The sequence below is a fragment of the Anabrus simplex genome, chromosome 3, assembly GCF_040414725.1.
Source record: "Anabrus simplex isolate iqAnaSimp1 chromosome 3, ASM4041472v1, whole genome shotgun sequence".
NCBI classification, from domain to species: domain Eukaryota; kingdom Metazoa; phylum Arthropoda; class Insecta; order Orthoptera; family Tettigoniidae; genus Anabrus; species Anabrus simplex.
Window position 1 is genome coordinate 136,772,001 of NC_090267.1, and position 18,468 is coordinate 136,790,468.

Below are 18,468 nucleotides of genomic sequence, written 5' to 3' on the forward strand. Positions count from 1 at the left end.
GTCACAGAATTTTTTGACATGGAATGTTCAATACGAATTTCCAATACGGGATATTTATTTCCTAATTCAAATTAACGCAATATTTATGAAAACCTAGTAAAATGCAAAACAAGTACTTATATTGCATTACATATTGTTGTGAACAGTTTTCTGATAACTCTAAACAATGAAAATATGCGTCTCGGCATGCCCGAGATCTTGTTACTCGTAATTTTTCGAACCTTATTGGCATCGTTGTTCAAACATCGTCCTTTGTACACTTGTTTCATGTGCTGTTTTCATATTTACGTTTTGCACATCTGATCGGGAAGTTAAGGGAAACGCGCTAACTGTACGCTACCTGGCTGCTGGCGCAGCTCGACACAGCCCGGTTGGTTCACGTCCGATGCTTCGCTCCTCCCTACCTCTCCGCCACACCCCGATACTCCCGTGGTACTTCTAATTTTATGACTATTTATTTGCTCAATTTTGGCGTTAAAACTTGCCCTGGGTACATGCAGTTTTCACCTTGGCATTCTACTGCCTCCCACGAATATTCCTACCAAATTTCAACCGAATCCGAGTGTAACACATGTATGTGTTCCCTCGTAAGATTATTACCAATATCTTCCATTTTTTTTATATTTTTGCACAACTATATAAACTGAGTGATAATACGTACGTAAACGAGGAATAAACAAAGCCTGGCGCGCTTTCACCTGTGACAAAGACCACTGGCCAGTCAGTGGCTTCGGAAGAATACTGTGGCGCCACATGTTGGCATACAGTAAAAATACATAGCTGGAATAGACCCTGAAATTCGCCCTTCACGTAGTACCAATTTTACGCGCATAGATGTCACAGCTGATTATCTACGGCGCATCGCCTGAAACTCAACTGTGCCGCCATATGGCGTCACGCCAACTCTGATTTCAAATTTCTCAAATTTGTAGACCACCGTGACGCCATATGGCGGCACGTGGCACCCAACGCGTTAAATGTCAAAAATTTTAATGTGTTTTTCCAATTTTAATAATATTGATTTCTGGTATATTAATGTTAATTTATTATTTGCTAATGATGTCTCTTAGGGGACAAAATATGTACTAGATATAATAAATTATATATTGTATTGAATAGGCAGACCGCTTAGTTATAATATTTAAGTTTATCTTGAATATTCATTGATTTACCTGGATGATGTTTTTTCTTTTGTGCTGACCTGGTAAACCTGTTACATTGGAATGTTTTGGAAGTATGTGTAAAGGCAACTTGTGAATTTTACAAAATCCCTATGGGTAAATAATATTTCTCTGTACATGGGTTACCTTCTTTAAGTTATAGGTTATGTAAGGATAGAGATTTTTTTTTTTAAATGTAGCTTAAAGTTTAGATGGTTACTGTATGTTTTCATTGCAGCAGGAAAACACTTGTACATTTTTCTACTTTTCTTAAATTTTTTACATTTCTAAATTTGTGCTTACCCAGGGAAATCACTGGGCTCCTCAGTGGGGAAAGAGTCATGAGGCTCTGATGAGCCAAGTGGGAACCATCTCCAGAATGGTGACAGTAAATTTAGCTAAAGTTCTTCAGCATCTCATGAATTAAAAAAAAAAATTCCTATGAGCACCCTATGTTGTGTCACCTAAAGAGCCCAACCTTGATAAATTTCTTTCGACACTGGCCTCACACTATCTGAAAGACCTTTTCTGCTGTTTGTAATTATGGTCCAATTGTTGCAGTCCCTGTGCCCACCTGGTGGATGGTGAATTACTCTCTCGAGTTGCAATCAGTTTTAAGGAGGAGCGAGATGACGGAAAATTCCTGTATTATTGTGGTTGGACTGAAAGGTGATGGGGAGTCTGTTGGAAGATGGTCACTGTCGACTACCTCACAAATGAAACAGCGAAACCCAGGAAAAACAGGCAGTTTATGCAAAAGGATGTTTCTGCTGTGAATGGCATCTTAGAGGTTGTGATATGTCGTGTGTCACCTCCTCCAGTTAAAGTTTAAAATTTCTGGCATCATTCTGCCAAGCAGAGCTCGAGTTTATGTGGAAGAGGATGCGACTGTGGGAAAATGCGGCAGTCAAAATATATTCATTTTATTCCAACATTTTATGTAATCTTATTTAATGTTTGTGGCCATTCAGAATAATTGTTTATGTCAGAGTATTTCGTCTAGGTGCAGATAGAAGCCAAGGTAGGATGTTAGTTATGTCGAGTTCTTATGTAATGGGATTTCATTGGTATATTCAGTATAATGGCTCTGAAGGGCCATGGCCTACCTAGCAACCTCTGCTCAGCCCGAAGGCCTACAAATTACGAGGTATTGTGGGGTCAGCATGACAAATCCTCATGGCCATTATTCTTGGCTTTCTAGACTGGTAATTCCGTATGTGTATGTATATATATATAATGCACAAGGGCTGTACGTGCGAATTCCCGTGCTTTTCTTTTTTGGGCTAAATTTAAACAATCTTTTTCGTTACCTTATCCTGTGATATGGATGGACTTTATTGGAGCACGGCTAAGTTCTGATGAAGCATTTGGAGCTCATTTGGAGCAACGGATTTCTTCAGTCCTCTGGTACGACAAAATATGCTGTCATGAAGTAGAAGGCATAGTTCCTTCTTGAAAGCTATTGTTAGACTTAGTGCGGCGAGGAATGTGAATATGCTCCATGACTGGGAGTAAAGTCTTCAAACGCCTTCATCGCTATGTGAACCTCCTCAGAGAACTATATTCCCTAATGCTGTTTTCTGGATCAAAACCGCATCTCGCCCACGTGACCTGTATCAGAAAAATGTCAGTGTTGCAGGTGTTATTGCGAACCATCCTGCCGAATGAGGAAAAACCTGATGTGTAGATGAGCAATGCTGGTGCTGGAGTGTGAATGGAACAGAAAAGTGATCTGGGAGCACTGGAGGTGGTGGCCAAGCCTCCATTCTCTCATCCGAATCAGCAACACTGGATCCAGCCCCAGTCAGATTCCAAGTATGAAAGTTCAAGTTTTGTTAGTTTTTTGTTTGTTTCACTTCTGGAAGACTTCATCACCTGAGACATACTTTAGTATGGTCACCCCCTTCCCTCATTTTTCGTTTTGTTGGTGTTATGTTTAAATCCGTGAGTAAGAAATTTTCTGTCGGTTTTGCGGGAGGGAGATATACCAGTTCATTATTATATTATTATTATTATTATTATTAATAATAATAATAATAATAATAATAATAATAATAATAATAATAATAATAATAATAATAATAATAATAATAATAATGAAAACTGAGTCTTTGTTTTGAACCACGCCTGTATCTTGTAACTTCAGTCTGATTTTGCATTATTTACAGTCACTGTAGGTCAGCCAATAATGGCTGCTTCTCTTTCAATTGAAAGACTTGTGAACCTAACTAGACCCAATGCAGGCAGATAGCGTCTCGTGCGAGATCTGTCGTCGGAAGCATTTATTTCTAGCTCTAAGTAGGACTTTACTTCTGTTTGGGTTATGTCTTGAGATGAAGGGAAAAGGGATAGCAATGACTTTCCTCTCATATAGGCAGTGTTTCAGCAATTTTCAATACTGTATATGCTATGGGACTCTCGTTCAAGTCGGGGGTGTTTTCTCTCTTCAAGTAATTTGAGGTAACAGTATCCTTTCATTCTTTTGATATGTTTGCCATGGATATCTAAAAGATGTGTCTTGACTTGCATTTTGATTGGTCTTGTGTGGCTTGAGCTTAGTTTTAACTTTATTTATTTACTGTAGTGTGTGCATTTTCCACTGTCACAGGAATGATGAGGGTTGGGCGCTTATACATCCTCTTGTGAGTTGAGTGTTACGGCTGATTATCTGTGCGGTTGGAGACCATTGTTTTGTTTGCATTAAGGGCCTACGGTGCATTGCTTGACCTGGAAGTCTTGACTGTAATTGCAATCGTTTGCTGTGCAAAATTCATGTCAACATGAGATCCTAATTCATCTGGTATAAGTAAGTGTTGGCAGCGAGGACGTATAACTACATGGCATGTTTGGTTTGGGAGAGAAAGGCTTCTTATTGAAACCTTGCACACCTGTTTTTTTTTCTGAACTAGGCAAAGAGCATTTGATTTATTGGCTTAACAGATCAATGACTGCTTGGGTATGCCTTGCCGTTATGCTCCTTTGGTTATGATCTGGATATTATGGGTCTCTGAATATGTGTGAGTGTAGTTTGGAAAGGGGACGTATCAGCTGTTCAAACCTTTTTTTTTTTTTTTTTTTTTTTTTTTTTGCCTTTATGACTCCTGTTCTTGTTACAGGTTTTTCAGCCGTTGATTTATTTTTCACTATGTTATGCATAGTATGCATTACTTCATTATCTGTTTAATTAGAAGGTAGCCACGGCAACCCACTTATTATGGTAGTTTAAGATTTTAATGTTCTGTGCTTTCAGCACATTACTTCTTGTTTTGACCCTTCTCCTCTTTTTACGTCAGCAATGACCTTTTTCCGTTCCTTTTTTTCTGTGGAGATTTTAGGGAAAAAAAGAGAAGGGGGTGGAAGATTTTGGTACCTTGATATGATATTGGTGTTTTAAGAAGAGAAAGAAATACTCATACAACGTTTTGAATCAAAGTTTGACATATCATAAGTGTGTGAAGAAAACGAGTCAAGTCAAAATATTGTATTGATGATAAAGATTGGTGTTGAGCGGAGAGAAAGTAATGTTTTGAGATATGACTTGACCAACGTTGAAGAGGGTCTAAAAGTTTTGCAATGTGAGTAAAAAACATTTTAAATTTTGTTCCTTTTGATTCACGAGGGTCACCTTCTTTGTTTTGTTTTGCTCCTTGTTTAATTCTAATAAAACTCAGCATTTCCTTGTATCTCTGTGTTCATGTTATTTTACACGATAGCCTCCTATCTTGGTGATTTTGGTTTTGAGAGGCACCAATCCAGCTCCTGACTGTTCTCTGTCAGTTTTGGTCGGGTCGAACATTCAGCACCATTAAGATTGTACTTAGGCCTTTTGTGTTTCCACAGTGTTGATTATACTGTAAAGGCTACAAAAAGGTGGGGGAAAAGGGGGGTTGCAGTTCTGTGCAGTACAATGAGGAAGGGAACTGTCTGTTCTCATGACTCGCTGATGCAAGAAAGGACCCTTGTTTAGAGAATTTTAGTCAGTATCAGAGAGTGTGGGATTGATGCCAAAAGGAACCCTTGTTTGTGGTGATCTGGCAACTGTCAGAGGGTGTGAGAATGTTCCACCCTCATCTAAGAAGATGCAAAAGCTGCTCTGTCAAAATTCAGCACGTGACTGGTCAACTCTTCTGTTGTTCTGGAAGGGTGACGCGTGCACACCGAGTAGTTTATATTCTAAGATGCAAAGTTAGCGTCTACCACTCTCACCTTGGTTCTCTGTCACGGCAGACATCTACCGTTTGGGCTCTTGCTCTGCCAAGGAAGTTCAGGCCTAGGTAACAGGATAATGTAAGCATATTTTCTTCAACACGCCTTAACTTTATAGGTAACTATCACAGGAATTTTACGGGTCAGTCTTGCATCTTCGACGATTTAATTTAGTCGAAATAGCACTTTGCTGCGCAATGGTACACAGTATGTTTTAGCAATAGGCAACCTCAACATATTACAGTACATTCTTGAAAATACGACATATATGGGACCGGGCAACTGCCGGATTATCGAAATATTCCGGATTATCGGGAGTAAAATTTAAAAAAATTTACAGATAAGTACAGTACATTTCTATTTCTGGAAAAAAGAATACACAGTTTTTGGCCATGAAAACTCTGTAAACTCTTGCAAAAATTGGGAAGTCATTTGTAAAGAAGAGTTATCTTCAGAATGATCAACCAAGTTTTCAGAATTGAAAGCAGGGTAAACCTTTTTCCACGAACACTGGATAGTGTCACTTTTAACTTTGTTCCAGCTTTGAGCTAGGTTGAAAATGATGTCTCTAATGTTTGTTTTTTTCAAAAAATGTATTACTCCATCAGTTTGTTTAATTACATCAGAAAGGAGCGATTTTTTGTAATGAACTTTTATTTGCTGGATTACATTTTGGTCCATGGGCTGCAAGAGTGGTGTAGTGTTCGGAAGCGTGTAGAGGACTTGAATTTGCCTGTCTTTGGAATGCAGATCCTCTTCTTTAGGGTGTCCAAGAGCGTTATCCAGAAGTAGCAAAGCTTTAGGAGGTAAATTGTGGTCTTTTGAAAATCTTTTTACAGCCGGTATAAAATCTTGCTTGAAACATTCGGTAAAAACATCTCGGGTAACCGATCCTTGGTTTGGTTTTTATTGGTGACAGGCAAGTGAGATACGTTTTGAAATGCCCTCGGATGCTTGGCTTTTCCTACAACCAGTAACGGAAGTTTGTGTGTGCCAGTGGAGTTTGCACAAGGCATGAATGTCAATCTGTCTTTCGACATTTATCTTCCTGGGGCACTTTCTTCGGAAGAGTGTACGAAAGTCTTATGCGGTAACATCCTCCAGAATAAACCACTTTCATCCGCGCTGTAAACTTGTTCTGGCAGAAGACCTAATTCTTGGATTTTAAGTCAAATTTCTTCTGAAAAGTATCAAAGGCCGAAACATCACTAGACAATTTTTCTCCCGTGACAGTTAAGAAACGAATCCCAAATATTTTCTTAAAATTATCAAGTCAGCCATCGCTAGCCCAAAAATTGTCCTTTTTCATTATTTTTCATAAAAATATTTTGCCTTTTCACGAAGAATGTCACCCAATAATGGCGTGTGCCTGGCACGCTCTTGCATAAACCTAGTGAATAAAGCATTTTCCATTTCAAGACACACCTATTTTAACTGTCTTTCTTCCCCTCAAGTCTCCCTCAGCAGTCCCAACATACTCCAGGATTTTATCACAGTTGACTTTGATGTCGTAGATTGTAGATCGTCCAACGCCATAAATCCGTGCTAGGTTTGTCGTGGTTTCTCCTTTGTCAAGTTTAATTATTATCTGCTGTTTTTGAAACAAACTTAAAGTCACGTGCTTTCTTTTGGTCGACATTGCAGGTAGTACACTAGATAAACACACTACAAAATACAGTACCTACACATACATACAGGACGTACTACTGTATACACTAGGTTGTAAACTTGATAACAATGGTGAAAGAGCTAATGGCGGGAAAGCAGCGTACAGAATGAGTAGTGTACCATTACGTTGCAGTCGAGGCAATCCTACTCGCAGAGATGTAGCGGACAAAATGGCGTGCGCCGGCTTCATGTAACATGAACACATATGAACTGTCACCAAGAGGTATGTTAATCACAGTTTAGAAGCGGTGGTGGTGATTTTTGTTTTAAGAGGAAGTACAATGAGGTAATCATCCTCACAGTTTAGAAGGCAGAGACTTAAGAAAGACCATCGGAAAAGAGTTTCATATTGGAACAACTATTGTCTTGAGAAATAATTTAATTCAATTAATTCTTACTACTTTCAGAAAATAGATCGCATTTAAAAAAAGTAATCTACTTGAAACTAAGGAAAGGCTTATTAACAAGAAGGAAGAGAACTGTGTATTTAAAATATAAATATTGGTGAAGAAATCAATTATTCACAGCTAAAGAATTAGTCAAGACGTGGAGAAACATGTATATATTTCAATTTCAAATATTAGAGGAAAAGGAATATACGGACCGGTGCAAGATCGAAGAGAAAGTGTGGCTGAATATAATAAAAAATAACATAATTAATACCTAGAAGCACTAACAAACGTGAAGAAAAAGATCTATTTAATGAGAATAAGCTGCATTTAAATTCATATAAGAGCGCAATTTCGATGCTAATGTTTAAAATGAATGAATTAGATAATTATTCTGCTAGTATAATATTGTTTTCTTCTTGCATGGACACCGCCAATAGGATGAGAACTGCTTAAGCTGATGGAGGAAGACTGCCCAGGCTACTATGACGGAGACCAAGACTACGATGCTCAGTAACCAGCTGTGACGTGACCGGAGATGGAATATAACTTCTCAGAGATGGCATAACATACAACCAGGAGCCAGCAGCTGACCAACTCAAGTCGAGATAAGAGATAAGTTTCCGATATATATAAAATTAATAGTAGTTGTTGTATTAAATTAAAAACATTTGAGTGTTACCTACAAACGAATTATATGTGCCAAACTGTGAATGTCAATATTAGACATTAAGCAGTTAACCGCGAGTGTGTGCCAATTTAAGTAGCAGATATACCCAAAATGCAATTATAGGTTACTGTCAACATACGTGAAGTGTGTATATCGACCTTAACATTCCAATCTACACGGAAAGTTTATTTTACTATGAAATGGGGGAAGATTGAAAAGAGTCGACATGAATTGCAGACCATAACCTAATCTTTGAGTAAACCAAATCGACTGACACGGCTGTAATGACCATGTGCATTAAAATATTATTTAACCCCGAAACTCTATTAATGCATTTCATCTTTTGTCATATCATCTCAATAATCCTTGTCATTAATAGTTATATAACCTTACAGCTACATATCATTACCTACATTCATAATAAAACTCAGAAATAATCCTTACACTAGTTTATTAGCATGCTAATTTCGTATGAAAGAAAATAAAATTGAATTATGTGTTGTAGAGAAAAGAAAATGTAAATACAATAATTAGCTATCTTCTATACACTGATTCTTTTTGTCAACATAGTTAGAATTGGGTCTTTTGTATTCTTTTTTTTTTTTTTGCTAGGGGCTTTACGTCGCACCGACACAGATAGGTCTTATGGCGACGATGGGGTAGGAATGGCCTAGGAGTTGGAAGGAAGTGGCCATGGCCTTAATTAAGGTACAGCCCCAGCATTTACCTGGTGTGAAAATGGGGAAACCACGGAAAACCATTTTCAGGGCTGCCAATAGTGGGATTCGAACCTACTATCTCCCGGATGCAAGCTCACAGCCGCGCGCCTCTACGCGCACGGCCAACTCGCCCGGTCTTTTGTATTCTTACATTCATCATTTTGCCATTAATGCTTCGCTGAATTACTTAAATCCATCATTTCGCACAAGTATTGTTCATAGGGTAATTTTTATACAAGGTCATATATCATCGAGGGAGTGTCAAACCATAACAGAAATATTATTTAGTGGAAGCGAAATAAGTATATATATATTCAGGTAGATTAATGAGAAGGGGTACATGAGAAATGTGTAGTAATGACAGTGTTGTGGTATAATGTTTTATTTTCGTCGTAAGGTTATAGGAAGGAAGTTGTTGTAATGGATTCGTGTGGCAGATATTCATAAACCATGTTAATTAAAATGAAAGCTATGAGGTTAAGTCATGTTGATATGTATATTGAGTTACAGAATAGCTGATTTAATGTCGATTGGTGATATGATGTGAAAGATTATGCATAGTTATGGAGTTTTAGGATACTTATTGGTGTATATGTAGGGACATTAATAATTATTGGCCTACAGAACGAGAATGTCTCCCAGAATAAAATGTAGATTGAGGAATTATATTACGTCAAAGTAATAGCACAGTGGTAGATGAAATAAGAGTAGACATCGTTAATATTAGCACATATATAAATGAGTGGCACAATTTCAGAGTTAATAACGAAAGGCTATTTCATTAGAGGCACTTACTGATTACAGATATGATTTCCAATGTCATAAACAAATTGATATAACATTGCCTAGTTAGCATTTCTAATTATAATAGTATTTTAGAGTGTGGTGTCAGTTTAAAGCCACAATAAGGAAACTTGTTAATTATCTCATATCTCACAGAATGAATATGAAAACCCAAATATCAAGTATCGAATACTAAATATTAAATATTGAATATCAAATATGAAAAATCCTTAACATCCCACCATGAACAAAGAATATGACCTTGTATAAAAATTACCCTATGAACAATACTTGTGCAAAATGATGGATTTAAGTAATTCAGCGAAGCATTAATGGTAAAATGATGAATGTAAGATTACAAAAGAACCAATTCTAACTATGTTGACAAAAAGAATCAATGTATATAAGATCGCTAATTATTGTATTTACATTTTCTTTTCTCTACAACACATAATTCAATTTTATTTTCTTTCATACGAAATTAGCATGCTAATAAACTAGTGTAAGGATTATTTCTGAGTTTTATTATGAAATGTAGGTAATGATATGTAACTGTAAGGTTATATAACTATTAATGACAAGAATTATTGAGATGATATGACGAAAGATGAAATGCATTGATAGAGTTTCGGGGTTAAATAATATTTTAATGCACATGGTCTTACTCTTCAACGGAACCTACAACAATATTATCATATTTTAAGGACGAAGTCAATATTTTTACCCTGAGGAGCTGGCGGGAACACAGACCCCAACCGATGACTAGGTGTAGTAGATAGTGAAGGGAGGAGGGGGGAAGACAATATGATACGTGTTTCCAGAGAGCGCTGGATTACCAAACGAGCCGGATTATCGAGATTGTACTGTACTTGTAAAGTAACTCATGTCATTGTAAATTCCTTTGTTTGCCAGTTTATGGTAGAATAGGACTAGCCACCTGCATAAGGGAATCCACAATTCCAAAATAGGTTTGCAATTGGATATGCTACCGCCTCACGGAACGTACCCATTATATGGAAGTAACTGCATGGTCACGTATTTAGAATATCCTTGATGTTCTTTTAAATACTTTTTGCTAAAATATCTTCTTTTTTTAAACTATTAATTTGTTGTGATTTAAAATACCCTTTTGTTGATAATAGTTTAAGCCAGATGGCAACTTGCATCAGCACGGACATTACTCGTGTTCTGAGGGCAGAACTAGAACCCTCATGTGCCTGCCAGCACGGCTGTCAGTTTGATTAGGTTGTCTTATCAACCTTGAAAGTAAATGTGTAACATCTTTAAATCATTTTGTGTCAGAGCACACTCTCCGTCAATTGTGCCCGTTAATATCTTTGAAATATGTACTCTATTTTGTATATTTTTTGAAAGTTGTTACTTACTAAATGAATATAAAGAATATTATGTTTTAAAAATGGTATTTAAGGAACGTGATTGTTTTTCTCAAGATTGCGTCACCAAGTTATGTTCCCTGCAGGGTTGTCCAGCACCTTCCACATCCTGTTGTCCGTCTGTTCATATTTCCTTTAGTGGGCCTTGCTTTGGGTATTTTGTTTATCTTTCCTTTGTTTATTGTTTTTGTGTGTATAATGTTAGCATATGGTACAAATGTGTAAGATACAAATAAATGTAAAATAGGATAAAAGGAGACCAGAGGGTTACAGGCGACAGAAGGAAAGTGAAGAGAAAAAAAGTATAATGGTAAAACTATTCTCTAATTTTAGTTTCTCCCCACCCGAAACTCTATTACGCAGGGAGGTCCCACAAGTATGATGTCATAGATGTGCCTGCACATTCTGGCCTTGTTCCGATTACAGTGTACATGTGAGCACATAACAGTAAACAGATCCACATGACAAAATAGAGCGAATATTTATTCAACTGACCTATAGTTGTTTCCTTTTTTGATTCTTTGTTTTTCCTTTTTAGATTCCTTTCACAAAAAGAGTCTATTCCAGTGAACCACAACAGTTTAATGGAGACTGTAATTAATGTACACTGTTAAGTTCTTCATCTAATCAATATTCCATTTGGGACAGTTAAGTCTAAGAAGACTATTTTATGTTGACATTTATATAAGTGAACATTTATTTTTATAGTGTAATGAACAATTAGTATGGGGGGAAAATGTGCAATGTCCGATGTTTTTAAAAAATCTTTTCTTAATTGTGTATCAATAAATTTTGTCAAGTGTATTTGCTGAAGAAGTCCTATAACACGACGACAAAACATGTACCAAAACATGTGTTTTTTGTAAATGTTAATAATAAGTTAAAGATTTCAAAAATTTGATTGGTAATGAATAAGATGGAACTATATTAATTTCCTTTTGATGATACTGTGTGAGAGAGGACCATGTGCTCTACCACGTTCCTGAGTACAAACTGTGTGAAATGGAAAATTTGAATGCAAGTGAACCTTTACATAATTGTAAATACTAGTTTAATAAATTTAGTTGATAGTAGAAGCACGCTACCTCCCTGAGTAGTATTTTTTAGTTTTAAGAACCCTCACAACCCAACACAATACTTATAAATACTCACCACCAATAGTGACAGCAGTATTATCTTCATCAATAGCATCATCAATAACCGATTTGTTGGCTGCCTTAGTTCTTTTAAGCATAGCCTGCACTCGTTTACGAGCCATACCATCTTGTGAACGAAGTGCTACGAGTTCCTGAAAGAGAACACCACAAAAACTGCTCATTTCATACAAGTTGATACACAATTATTCACTATCAGTTCAAAAGTACGCAGACACCTATCTGAAACTGTCCTCTAAATGTACCTCAGATATACTGCCCGGTAGTGGGCATTAATATGGCATGACCTTAGGCCTTTATTGCAGCTCGAACTTCGCAGGTGGGAGACTGCCAACCAGGTGTTAGAATGTTTCCTGGGGAAAGGTAGACCGTTTTTCCTGCACCCCTGTAGTAAGCGTAGTCAGTCAAGTGAGTTGCTAGGGTCTGAAGCGATGTTGCTGTTCTAGTTCATCCTAGTCCCTTTAAAGAACCATATTGTCTGCATACCACTTGTGAACAGATCCCATTTTATGGCAAGGAGCATTTTCACATTGAAAACATACAGTGATCATTAGTCTTCTACAGTAGACAACATCCACTTGGTCAAGATGTCCTTATATCCTTCCATGGTCAACATACTCTAGTCTATTACAAGAGGATGAAGTCCCTTTCATGAAGAACATCTTCTCACCTTCCCCAAATTTCACTGAGGACACATTAGAGGCTGGTATGTATCCTCTGCCTGGCATTTACAACACCCTGCCATCTAAGTGCCAAATGGTATAGCATGATTCACCACTCCAAATCATGCATCTTCAGCTGTCCACAGATCAATGATGGCACTCTTTACACCATCGAATGTGAACATTTACCAACGAAATGTGCTGTTTATGGGTGGGGTGCCTGAATCTTGAACCCCAGTTCTAATGTTAGTCATGGTGTTAACTGCCCAATTAGTAGCAATGTGGAATTCACAACTGATTGTATAACACAGTGTTACACAATTTCCCTCTATCACCTTCATTATTCGACGGTCCCTGTCGATCAACACTCGTGGCCTACTCGAATGATTTTTGTTTTTGTTCTGTCTTCCCGTTTCCACTCCACACTCAAGTCCCTAACAGTTAACTTGAGAAGGGTGGAAATGGCCCTCACTGATTGCTTATTAATAAGGCAGTCAATAATACTCGCACATTTGAAATCACTAAGCTTCCTTGCTCTACCCATTCTGCAGATAATCTCATAGCATTGAACAACATAAAGCCCTCATCTGCCTTTTGTAGCAGCAGCGGTGTTCTTAACAATATCCAGATTCTAGTTTGTGTGTACAGAAGGGTGTCCAGATTTGCTTAATCAGATGGTGTATATCTGAGTTAACTAATAAATTATAAAACTACAGTACACAAACTGAAGTATACATCTTAGACAATCTGTTTCTTCCGTACTACAGACTATATTAAAAGTTAGCACAAATACAAATTATACAGAACAACATGCAACAAACACTGCCATTAGAAAGAAGAACAAGATATTTCTGTCATATGAAAGTGCAATTACACCATGGAGGCCACTGTGTCGACTACGGCTGGTGGCTCCAAGTAACCTACGCAGTGGCTTCCACGGTATGCACTAGCCATGCGTCTTGGTGGGTGTGCTATTTACCAACTGAAGAGCCCAACTTAGAACACTGGGGTGAAACGCTGGCAACCAGGAATGAGTTAGCTGAAAAATGTATAATGTCCAATAACGGACCATTTATACTGGTATTGCCGTGCAAACCGAATTTGCGTAAATCGAGTCATTTTATCAGTGAAATATACGGTTAGGTTTCCGTTTACTCGCATATTAAAGTTAAAAACAGCAGAGATTCTTAGTATTTTTACAAAGAGTAACTATCATGTTTCTGAAACACATTTTAATGAAAAATTTATACATTTAAAATTTTAATATTGAAACCCACAATAATAAACTAAAATCATTTCATTAAGTCCATCTATATACCCTAAATAGGCTCCAAATCATCTACATTGGAAGAATCTAATAATGCTGTAGTCGGTTCAGTTTCCGTCACGGATTTCCTTTCGTGCAAATCCTTTGCACTGTAGTTGAAATATTCTCACCAGGCGCTTGACATTCATTTCACTGTTTTGCAAAGAAATATTTAATTGTTGACTGTGTAATCTTCTTTACCAGTCGATTATACAGCTCCTTGCAATATTTAAGACAATGTTCAACTTGTTTCTTCTCTATTGCACTCCTTACTTCTCCAGGATCCTGTTCTTCAAAAAATGCGCTTACCCGTTTAAACTTCGCGAGTGACATAGTGTACGTTACGGTGTTCGACACATGTCTGTACCCACCTTAAGACATTGCAGCTTCCACGTACTGTTAACAGAAGGCAGTACTAGACTTAAACATCAAAATCATGTCTATGAAAAATCACGGATAAAGAATCCCCATAATAATAGGGTTTACCTGTACTTGACTAACATTATAATAAGTTATAGACTGAGAAATAACATATCATGTAACAACATTAAAGAAATAATATTTAGTGAGAAGAGACTTTTTCCTCCTCTACCACCTCATCATCATTTCTCCTTTTCCAGCTGACACGGGGTGGGAGCAAATATTGTTCCTCTCCACTTCGTCCTATATCTCTACCACCACACCCATTCTGCATGGAGCCTGACTCACTACTGCAGTCCCATTGCCCTGTGCATGGTACCTGTCCAACTAACAGCCATCTCATGCTGTGTCTATGTACTATGAGTGTATGCTATTCAGAATATATGACCATTGCATCGAAGCACTGTGAAAATGCAAGGAAAAAATAGTTGCCATGATGTATGCCCCAACCCTCATATATTCATGAAATATGCCATTATCTTACATATTAGATAAGAACAACAACTACCGAGCGAGTTGGCCATGCGGTCAGGGGCGCACAGCTATGAGCTCGCAACCGGGAGATAGTGGGTTCGAACCCCACTGTCGGCAGCCCTGAAGATGGTTTTCCGTGATTTCCCATTTTCACACCAGGCAAATACTGGGGCTGTACCTTAATTAAGGCCACGGCCACCTTTCTTGTCCCATCGTCGCTATAAGACCTATCTCTATCGGTGCGCCGTAAAGCAAAATAGCCCCCCCCAAAAAAAACTATTCGATCATCTTCTCAATTAAAAAGGAAGTATTAAAAAAGGAAGTAGTTGAAATTCAGGATGTTGTTTGGGTCATCAGTCCTCAGACTTGGTTTGATAAAGGTCTCCATGCCACCCTATTCTGTGCTAACCTTTCCATTTCTATGTAACTACTACATCCAACATCTACTCTAATCTGTTTGTTATATTCATACCTTGGTCTACCCCAACCATTCTTACCACGTACACTTCCCTCAAAAACCAAATGAATAAACGATCGGTATCTAAAGATGTGTACTATCATTCTATCTCTTCTTCTGGTCCAATTTCGCCAAATCGTTCTCCTCTCACAAATTCGGTATCTCTTCATTCATGATTCAATCTACCCATCTCACCTTCAGCATTCTTCTGTAACACCACGTTTCAAAAGCTTCTACTCCCTTTCTAAGCTAGTTATCGTCCATGTTTCACTTCCATGCAATGCCACGCTCTAGATGAAAGACATCAAAAACTTTCTTTCTAATTCCTGTATCAATGCTGAAAGTGAGCAAATTTCTTTTCTTAAGAAAGGCCTTCCTTGCTTGTGCTAGTCTGCATTTTATGTCCTCCTTACTTCTACCATCATTATTTATTCTAATACCCTAGTATCAATACTCATCTATACTCTCAGGCACATAAGCCTATACACTAAGTATACAACCTTACTCTTTCTCCCCTGTTAATACTGAAGGTAAAGAATTTTTGTTATTTTCTAACTGCTGGGTTTGGTTCAGTGCCACTAACCATATAGTTTAGGGACCCTACTTGCCGATACGATGACTTACAGTTACTGTTAATCTGGCACGTCGGCACTGTACAGTCATGAACGGTCAGCGTTGCGGCCTTCGGTTCAGAGGGTCCCAGGTTCGATTCCTGGCCGGGTCAGGGATTTTAATCGCCTCTGATTAATTCTTGGCCCGGGCTCTGGGTGTTTGTGTCTGTCCCAACACTTTCCTCTTCATGTTCAAACAACACACTACACTACAAACCACCACAGAAACACGCAATAGTGATTGCATCCCTCCATATAGGGCTGACATCAGGAAGGGCATCCGGCTGTAAAACATGGCCAAATCCACATGTGCAAGACAGTTCGCACCTGCAGCCCCACAGGTGTGGGAAAAGCGGTAGAAAAAGGAGGAGAAGAAGAAGAAGGCACTGTACAATCATGGTTTATTTCGTGATTTGCGATAATTATGTATTGCCACTGCCATATTGTTAAAACCACGTGTTACATTTGCGGGTATAATTAAGCATACTTTCTTTTTCTGTGGAATTGTAAATCTGTTTGGGTAATACCTGGTAAATAGAATTGTGGAATGTTTGAATAATGCATTTAATAACGTAGTTGGTGTGAAATGACGAACGCAGCATTTTATTAATTACGGTCTTATTTCTTTCTATACTTATGTATAGAATTCAATTAGGATGTCCAAGAAGCAAGAAAAATCTGCAAGAACTGCTCCAAAAACGAAAGCTACAGCACCTCCTCTATAAAGATCAGTTCAGTTCAAATGGAAGGAAAATTTGTTAATGAAACTTAACCTAACCTTGTCTTGTCACAACTTTGGTATGGTTTGCAGACTTAGCCTTCGTGTATTCTTATTAACTTACGGCATACGTACATGTAATATATTTGCCTGTGTGTATTATTACAGTGTGGCTTCTGTTCAGTCCAACAAATAGCAAATTTCAAGAAGGGAGGTGAATTATTTACACAAGGCAAATGCCGAAGAATACGGTTATAGTAAAGCACATAATAAAATAAAGTTGGAAATATATAACATTAAATTGAATGTGGGTGAGAGAGAGAGAGAGTGTGTGTGTATTTCTTCAATTCTTCATTAAGCTTGAATATCTTGATTGATCATTTACTTGGGTGAGGGAATATCCAGTAGTGTACAGCCTTACGTGGCAAATACTTCCTTTAAGACTTCATTTCCTAATCTAATATTTTCTGCATCACCCGACTTCATTTGACGGCACTCCATTACTTTTGTTTTGGATTTATGTATTTTTATCTTGTACTCCTCCAAGACTGTGTTCACACCATTCAGCAATTTCTCCATATCATCGGCAAATCTCAGGGTTTTGATTTCCTCTCTTGGATTGTGATTTCTTCTCTGAATTCCTTTCTGATTTCCTTTGTTGGCTGTTCTATATAGACACTGAAAAGGAGAGGGAACAAACTGCAGCCTTGCCTTATTCCTTTCTGGATTGCTGCTTCTTTTTCATTGCCTTAAAATTCTTACCACTGCAGGCTGATTATTGTACAGATGAAAGATAATTCATCTTTTTTGATATCTGATCCTGATCACCTTCAAAATCTGAAATAGCTTGGCCCAATCAACATTACCGAATGCGTTTTCTAGATCTACGAATGCTATGCACATGGGCATGTCTTTCTTAATTCAATCCTTTAACTCTCTTGGTGCCGGGCGGTAGTGCGAGCATCCGCCCTTTAAATTGCCAGAGCCGATCTGGTCGGCCGTTAACAATCCAGTCGGAAGTTGCCAGAGCCGATTACATCGGCCGGCTTCAAATTCTGTGATATACATTATTTTGAGGTAACCTATAGTGAAGTGCATACTTTTGTTACAACCTGTAGTAAAGGGGCTACTCGTTATTGTGTGCCTGGCCTTGCTTTGGCAGTTCTAAGAGGGTGTTATACCTTTCACAAGAGTCGTTTCCTGTGTTTACAAATACCGCTAACTGGTCAGTAAGAGACTGCTCCTTGCAGTGAGTGGATTCGTGACAGGAAAATGGCATGTCATTCACGTGATAATTTTTCAGCAGGTATTGATGACAATAAATTAATGCAGTATTTAGAACAGTGCGAAGTTAACGCTGATGATTTATCGGATAGCGATAGGGAATTTAGTTCAGAGAGTAGCGACGAAATTATACCGGACACGTCCGCGGAATAACCGCAGCTAAAGAAGAGACGTTTAATTGTATCTAACAGCACTAAAGCTACTCTGAATATGGTGGTAGATGAAACTAGTGATAACGAATATGATGATGATGATGTCTCTGAAGAACATTTTGTGGAAATTTGTCCCAATGAACCCGACAACATTCCTCAACCTCCTGTCTCCTTCAAGGAAGTTCTTGGACCTAAACATGCCCTACCGTCTGATTCTCCGCCCATATCATACTTTAATTTA

At 38.0% G+C, this 18,468-nt stretch overlaps 1 protein-coding gene across 1 annotated transcript in view; it reads right to left on the reverse strand.

Annotated features, from left to right (window-relative positions):
• The window catches only part of LOC136867107 (protein SPT2 homolog), a 165,253-nt gene that overhangs the window by 108,221 nt on the left and 38,564 nt on the right, over nt 1-18,468 (reverse strand). Inside the window, exon 3 of the mRNA XM_067144213.2 lies at nt 12,142-12,277. Coding sequence (XP_067000314.2) covers nt 12,142-12,277 — 136 coding nt within the window. The remainder of the gene's footprint in view (nt 1-12,141; nt 12,278-18,468) is intronic.